This window comes from Lolium perenne, chromosome 6 (assembly GCF_019359855.2).
Source record: "Lolium perenne isolate Kyuss_39 chromosome 6, Kyuss_2.0, whole genome shotgun sequence".
NCBI lineage: Eukaryota > Viridiplantae > Streptophyta > Magnoliopsida > Poales > Poaceae > Lolium > Lolium perenne.
Window position 1 is genome coordinate 204,769,179 of NC_067249.2, and position 8,166 is coordinate 204,777,344.

General features: G+C 50.7%; 1 protein-coding gene and 1 long non-coding RNA gene across 2 annotated transcripts; both read left to right on the forward strand.

Annotated features, from left to right (window-relative positions):
* Window positions 1–3,438: 3,438 nt before the first annotated feature.
* LOC127306311 (uncharacterized) lies at window positions 3,439–4,958 on the forward strand. The gene has a single exon (XM_051336929.2). It carries the CDS (start codon window positions 3,856–3,858, stop codon window positions 4,591–4,593), a length of 738 nt encoding a protein of 245 aa, XP_051192889.1. The 5' UTR covers window positions 3,439–3,855; the 3' UTR covers window positions 4,594–4,958.
* Window positions 4,959–5,373: 415 nt separating this feature from the next.
* LOC127306312 (uncharacterized) lies at window positions 5,374–6,253 on the forward strand. The gene is made up of 3 exons (XR_007854594.2): window positions 5,374–5,400; window positions 5,520–5,686; window positions 6,009–6,253. It is a non-coding gene; the product is annotated as an uncharacterized lncRNA (long non-coding RNA).
* The last annotated feature ends 1,913 nt before the right edge of the window (window positions 6,254–8,166 follow it).

Here is an 8,166-nt window from a genome sequence, read left to right on the forward strand (position 1 = left end):
TCATGATATAGCCCAAGCAGAGCAACTCAGCTTGTCAATTCATGCAATGTCGGGAACTGAAGGCTCCGAAACTTTGAAACTGAGAGCCATGGTGGGAAATCAAGTTCTGTTGATATTGGTGGACTCTGGCAGTAGTGACTGTTTCATCAATGCCAATATGCTGTCTAGAGTGAATTGTGTAGCGCAGTCAACAGACCCCATACCGGTGAAAATGGCAAATGGAGAGTTCATGCAATGCGACAAAAGAGTGGAACAGTTCACTTGGTGGTGTCAGGGCGAGACTTTCACCACTTCCATGCGAGTATTGGAGCTTGGAGCATATGATGCTATACTTGGCATTAATTGGCTCAAACAACACAGCCCAATGGTGACAGATTGGGCGAACCATTGCCTGGCATTTCAGCATAACAACAAGTTCATCAAGTTGAAGGGAGTAGCAGCACCAACCAACACAACCATCCAAGAACTACCAGTGGAGCAGCTATTAAAATGGTACAAAGGAAACGAGGTATGGGCAATGGCCGTGGTTAAACCTGATGAGAATGTCCAATCAGCATCTGTTCCAGAGGAAACTCACACAGTTCTACAACAATTTCCTGATGTGTTTGCCGCACCAGATGCTCTACCACCAGAAAGGCAATATGATCATGCCATACCTCTGAAACCTGATGCCACTCCTTTCAATAGCAGGCCTTACAGATATTCTCCTGCTCATAAAGATGAAATTGAGAGACAAGTGAAGGAAATGCTGCAGGCAGGGATCATAGTGCATAGTATGTCTCCCTATGCATCTCCCGTATTGCTTGTACAAAAAAAAGATGGGTCCTGGAGATTTTGTGTGGACTATAGAAGACTCAATGAACTCACAGTCAAAAATATTTTTCCTATGCCAATCATTGATGAATTGCTAGATGAACTTAGTGGTGCAAAAAATTTCTCTAAGTTGGATTTGAGAGCTGGCTACCATCAGATTAGAATGCTACCTGCTGATGAGCATAAAACAGCTTTCAAAACACATATGGGACACTATCAATTTAAGGTAATGCCTTTTGGCTTATGCAATGCCCCAGCAACATTTCAGTGTGTCATGAATGAGGTTCTGGAGCCTTGTTTAAGGAAGTCAGTGCTGGTATTTATGGATGATATACTAATCTATAGCCACTCTCTTGCTGAGCATGTAGAACATCTCACTACAAGATTTCACCGGCCAAGAACAACAACTGTATGTTAAAGAGAGTAAGTGTTCTTTTGCCTGCACAAGCCTGGAATATTTGGGGCACATTATATCTGCTACTGGTGTCTCCACTGATCCCAAGAAAACTGAAGCAATGACAAACTGGCCACTGCCCACTACTGTAACTGAACTCAGGGGTTTTCTCGGGCTTACATGGTATTATAGAAAGTTTGTGAAGAACTATGCTATTATTGCCAGGCCACTCACTTGTCTGTTGAAGAAGAAAGCATTTCTCTGGACAGAAGCAGCTACAGCAGCATTTTTGGCACTTAAACAAGCAATGCAACAGACACCAGTTCTACAGTTACCAAATTTCCAGCTTCAGTTTGTAGTGGAAACCGACGCATGTGACTTGGGAATTGGAGCTGTTCTTATGCAGGAACATCATCCTATTGCCTTCCTGAGTAAGCCACTCAGTGCTTCTCACCAACAACTATCCATCTATGATAAGGAGTTTCTTGCTCTGTTGATGGCAGTAGAACGTTGGCGCCCGTATCTGCAACGCGGGGAGTTTATCATACGAACAGATCATCACAGTCTTAGCTATTTGGATGATCAACAGTTGCAGTCTCCTCTGCAACGTAAGGCTATGGCAAAATTAATGGGTCTCCAGTTCAGGATTTCATACCGCAAAGGAAGTGAAAATCTAGCAGCGGATGCCTTGTCTCGGGTGGGTCATCTGATGTCTATTCAGGCATGCACGGAGATCAAACCTGCCTGGCTACAAGAAGTGCTGAATACTTACGTCACTGACTTGGATGCACAAAGGCGTCTTACTGAGCTAGCAGTGATCAGCCCTGATAATCAAGGGTATGCGCTGACAAATGGCTTGATAAGATATCGCGGCAGAGTCTGGGTGGGGGCAAATTCGGCTCTTCAGACAAAGTTGATTGCAGCTCTCCATGCTAGTGCCATTGGTGGACATTCTGGAGTGGAGGTGACTTTTCAAAGACTGAAACGTCTCTTTGCGTGGTCAGGCATGAAGACATCAGTACAGGCGTTTGTGAAGCAGTGTGATGTGTGTCAACATGCCAAACATCTCAACCAACATCCCCAAGGACTGTTACAGCCATTACCCGTGCCAGAGGGCCCTTGGAAAGACATCACAATTGACTTTGTGGAGGGTTTACCACTCTCAGAAGGCGCCAATACTATTCTGGTGATTGTTGATAGGTTCACCAAATACGCGCACTTTGTGCCCATGAAACACCCGTTTACAGCTCCGCAAGTGGCGCGAGTGTTCATTGATTCCGTGGTAAAACTTCACGGCATGCCTAAGTCAATTGTTTCTGATCGTGGATCCATCTTCACAAGCATTTTCTGGCGGCAGTTGTTTCAGAAACTCGGGACTAAGTTGAAATTCACTACAGCTTATCACCCGCAGACGGATGGCCAGACGGAACGAGTAAACCAGAGCCTGGAAATGTACCTTCGCTGTAGCATTCAAGAAAACTCGAAGAATTGGAAGCAATGGCTCTCCCTCGCAGAATTCTGGTACAACTCGTGCAATCACTCTTCCATTGGTATGTCGCCATTCAAAGCCTTATATGGGCATGAACCAGAGTTGGGCGCTATGCCAACGATAGAGGTAGATCAAGATGCCCCTGCCATGTTGGTAGATCGCTCTGCCCATCTAGAGGTGCTCAAGGCCAAGCTAGCTGTTGCAAGCAATCGCATGAAACTTAAAGCAGACAGGAACAGAACTGAAAAGGAGTTTCCAGTTGGAGATAAGGTATTGCTCAAACTTCAGCCATATGTGCAGAAATCCGTGGTTAATCGCATATATCCTAAGTTGGCATACAAATATTTTGGGCCCTATGAGATTCTGGAGAAGATAGGGAAAGTGGCTTATAAACTGCAGTTACCACCTGGGAGTTTGGTACACCCGGTTTTCCATGTTTCTCAGCTGAAAGAGTTTTGTCCAGATTACACTCCAGTATACAAAGACCTACCCACTTTTCCATCTTTGGACACGACTCCGACAGTGCCGGAGAAGATTCTGGACAGACGCATGGTGAAGAAAGGTAATGCTGCAGTTGTCCAAGTGCTTCTGAAATGGACCTCATTACCTGAAGATTACGCTACATGGGAAGACTGGGAGGTAATTACATCCAAGTTTCCAGAGATGCTTGCTTGGGGACAAGCAAGTGCTCCTCAAGGGGGAATTGTCACGCAGGACAACATGCCTTAGGCATACGCGGCGTCACCAGGGACTCAATGGCTGGTGACGAAAGAGTGGAGGGGTGTTTAGCAAAGTGTGTTGTGGGCCTGCGTGCCAGCTGCGTGTGTGTGGTTGGGTATATCTCCAAACTGCTGTAACTGAATTAAGGCATGAGATGAATGAGAAAGGAAACTGAACGAAATTCTCTCCCTCTTTTCTCCCCCCTTCCAAGTTCAGATCCTTCTCTTGTTCAATTCGTCAGATCCTGCTAAAGTGCTAACCATCATACTAGTAGGTGGTACACATTTCCGACCTCAATTAGGAGAAGCAGATTGATTTTCCCTCAATCCGAGCTGAGGTCAGTGTCCGAGCAGTAGCCTGTATAACATAGCTTGGGGGTGGGACGGAAAAGATCCAATCAAGTCCACAGGCTGTGATTTGCAGAAGGAAACCGCGAGCGATGGTGAGGAAACTGCCGACTTCTGCTCCGGCCAGGGCGGCGGCGGGAAGGAAGCGAAAAGGTGCCACCTTGGCAAAGCTCGCCGCGTGCAAGCGCCCTGCGTCGGCGCAAGCAATCAGCGGCTGGGCGTCCCTGCCCACGGACATAGTTGGCCTCATCACCTGCCGTATCCTCGACCGCGACGTGGTAGATTACATCTCCTTCCGCGCCGTTTGTTCCGACTGGCGCGCCTGCACGCCCAGGCCGTGCGACCCTACTCTGCGTGATCCCCGCCTCCGCCCCCGCGACTGGGTCGCGCTCTGCGACGGCGACGCCGTCCGCCCAGACGATGCCGGACAGATCGTCTTCTTCCATACGCGCACGGCCAGGCGCCTCCGCGTCCCCCTCCGGGAACTCCGGGGGCACAGGATCGTCGGCTTCACCGACGGCCTCGTCATCCTCATGCACAAGACCAAGACCGTGGTCAGCGTGCTAAATCCGTTCACGCGAGTTGTGGTTGATCTCCCGCCCCTCGCCCCCATCTACCATGAGGTGATCAGGATGAAGAAGTCTCTGCTCAACATGAATGCAGCGGTATGCAGCAGCGTGTCCTCGGAGAACTCCATCGCTGTGGTGGTCTGCTTCATGTGCTCAAATGTTGTGCTCGGCGCCAACCCAGGTTCAGATTGGGAGGTCCTCCACAGAGGGCTTCATGTTTTGAGAACCTTGCCCTTCCAAGGAGAACTCTATGGTTTGTGATTTTCTCTTGGTGGAGTCTGGTGGAAGGATGCTGCTCGGTTCCTGAGGAAAATTCGTCCAGCACCCGGTTCCTGAGGAAAATTCGTGGGACTGGTCACCAGGAGTAGCCTTCAGGCTCTATGCGGTGGATCTGAACAGCCAGCACCACAAGCTTATCCCGGTGAACAGCTTAGGTGACAATGTGCTGTTTCTCGGCGACGACCGATGCCTGTCTGTTTCGGCCAGGGACCTCCCTTCTTTGAGCAGTAACTCCATTTGTTTCAGTTTAGGTACGTTTCCCATCGTGATGCACTCACTGGGGACTGGTTTGTCCGAGCCCTTGGCCGAGTCTTGCCAAATACATGACGGGAAGGATAGGATCCGCCCATCTGTGCGCCCCTTCACCATTGCTGATCATCTTATCACCTACTGGAGGTTGGAAAAAGCGCTAGGCGTAAGCGAGGCGGTTGGCATTCTCCTAGAGCCTAGGCGATGCTTAAGCGCTCTAGGCATAGCCTAGGCGGGAATAGTTTATACCATCAAGTGTGTGTATGGGTGTGTATATATATGTGAATACACATTAATCTAGAGCATGTAAATGCGTAAATTTCTAATTACTAGCTTTAGAATAATGCCGATCTAGCTCGTTAGTGAAGTATGGCATGAATTTCTTATTGAGGAAGACACTTTCTTTGTTGCACTGCCTAGACTCCCGCTTATGCCCTAGGCGAGGCGTTTGTCCATCGCCTAGTGCCTAAGCGTGCTTAAGCGTTGCTTAGGCGTCGCCTTGTCCAACAGAGCCTACTGCTACTGCAATCCTCGTCAGTGGTACGTTTTCCTTCTCAGTTCCCTCCCTAGCACAGTCGCACCTCACCAGTATCCACCGCAACGAATGAATGTATTGTGTAAATCTAATTTCTAGTGTCATTCTTCCTCAACATATGTAGGTCTAAAGGACTCATGTTCCACGAGTACCGATACATACCTGAATCGTTCACGGAACTGATTAAGAACATCCGGGCACAAAATGCGCAGTTGAAGGTTCCACGTGTCAGTCTGCATTCGCGCTGAAGGAGCAAACACCAAGCTTCACATTACCCAATGAATGATGAAGGTACAAATGATGCCAGTAGACAGTAAAGACACAAAATTCTTACATTTGTCTCAGTTAGCATTTTTTTATAGTCACACACTCTGTTTGTGATCTGATTTTATCATGTTGTTGCTTATTTGATTTGACTTGTGCAATTTGCAGTTAGTAGATTCCTGCCAAGCGCATTAGCCGTAGTTATATTATTACCATTGCCATCTTATTTTAACACGCTACAGCTAAATATGTTAACAGTAGTTGTTGCAAGCAATACATATATGTTACCTTAGTGACTATATGAGTGAACCAATCTTATTGCCCTTTTGTGAACACGAATTGTTTATAGGTTCTGAAAACATACAGAGAAGAAGAGAGGAAGCAGGATTATGAAGAGAACTTGGGAAACTATGTATCTGTCCAACTATATGATTATATTGGAAAAGGAAGATCCAACCTCAGTTTGTCACCTCATGTTAATTCCCGAATAACATGTTCCAGAGTTGTCTTCTAAACGAGAACCGCATTGAAACTCTGACTATTTTTTTTATTTTGAGAAACTACGGGCCCGAGGCCTTCATCTTCATGTAACTGTTTTTGATACATTACTTTCCCTCTTGAATCCTGATAATGCTATCTTGGTTGGCATGTGGCATCCTTGCATCGAAGTTACTGCATTACATCTTTTTCGCGAGGATTTTTATATTGTGTGTTCAGCCACTATCTGCTTGTGCATTTGGTCGCAGCTCATGTTACAGATTACTATTTGGGATCTGCACCTTACTGAGTCGAGTTGTTTGTGAAAAACTTAAACCTGGTCACGGGCGTAAGTCTTTAAGGCCCAGAACATTCTAGTAACTCTCCAGAATAAAAGCCCAAAGTGACTTGAGATTTTGTTTATTTATTGCACAGCGATTTTATTGTTGAAATAAAGATCCATAGTATATTTTCACCCATGCCTATATTAAATCGATTGATCTTGCAAATGTTCTAAAGTATTACTTTTGATGTTGTTCTCTTCTGGGTATGTTGTTGGTATGAGTTTAGCTCTGGTGTTGTAGGTTTTCGATCGGTTTTCTCCTAAAAAACTGAGCAACTTTTAATTAATAGATGAGCGCATGCCGTCCCTCCGCGCTCTCCCGCGTGGCCTCCCGAGCACGGCCAGCGGTGCCACCACCTCGCCGTCCTCAACCGCGCGCCCCGCCGGTGAGTTCCCGGCGTTCCCTGCGTGCCGCCTGGCTGGTTCCGCACGCGTCGCCGGCGCTCGTGCCCGCAGATTCGATGGCGGTGCTCGTGTTGAAGATCGTCGGGGGCGCATGCGCTCGTAGATCCTGCCTCCACCGCGGTGGCGAGGAGCCTCGATGCCAGAACGGGCGCGGGTAGGTTCAACCGAGGGGGGGACGAACTCCTGCCAGGACGGTGCCGACGAGGTCCCGCCAGGGCGGCGCGGCCAGAGGCTGGCAAGGGGCCGCGCGACGCAAGCGCCGGCAAGGACGGACGAGGGCGAGGTCCGGCCAGGGGCCGGGAATGGGCTGGGTGGGCGAGCGCGAGCCAAGGCGCCGCCCAGGAGCCAAGGCGAGCCAACGCGCAGCGCCGCCGCCTCGTGCTTCTTCAGCCTCGCCGTGCTGAAGCAGGGACGGGCTGCGCGCTGGTTAGAGCATGTCTAACAGGCCCCGTATAACCCGCCCACCCCGTAAAATTCCGGCGGGATATGGGGCAGGCGCGATATGGGCCGTCTAGCAGGCCTCGTATTCGGGCTGGCCCGTTTCGGCGGAATATGGGGCCCAGGAAATCGGCCCCGTCGCCCCCTACTTATACTGGGCGCAGGTGCGAGTGAGGGGTTAACCCCTCACTCGCAACCCTAGCTCCGTCGTGCGCCGCCGCCTCCTCCATCCTGCTCCGGCGAGAAATTCCTCACTCCCCCGCGCCGCATTCCACCCCATCTCCGGCATGGACTCCCGCCGCCGTAGTACTGCCTCGCCGGCGAGCGGATCGAAGCGATCCCGCTCGCCGGACACCGTCCGCTCGCCGGACACCGTTGAGGAGGCGTGGCGGCTCAAGTGCAAGAGATCCGCCGCCGGGAGCCGCCGTGCGGCGTGCCGATACACCGGCGCGCTGTACGTGCCGGATTCGCTCCGGGAGTACGCCGCGGGTGGGCGGTGGTACCGACAAGACCCGCCGCTCAAGCCGATGAGCGGCGGAGCCTTCGAGAAGTGGCTCGCCGAGTGGTAGCGCGACCGCGCGTCCAAGGCGGCATGGGCGGCGACCATCAGCAGCACCAGCGGCGGAGGAAGCGGAGGCGGCGAGGAGGAAGAGGAGGCGGCAGAGGAGGAGGCAGTGGAGGAGGCGGCCTTCCGGCGTGCGGTGGCCGAGAAGGATGCCGCCGAGAAAGCTCGGGCGGAGGCAGAGGAGGAGGCGGCGGCCATCGCCGCCGTCCGGGAGTTCGAGGCGCGGGAGGCGCAGGAGGAGGCGGCCTCCATCGCGTTCATCCCCTTCGTCATCCTTGA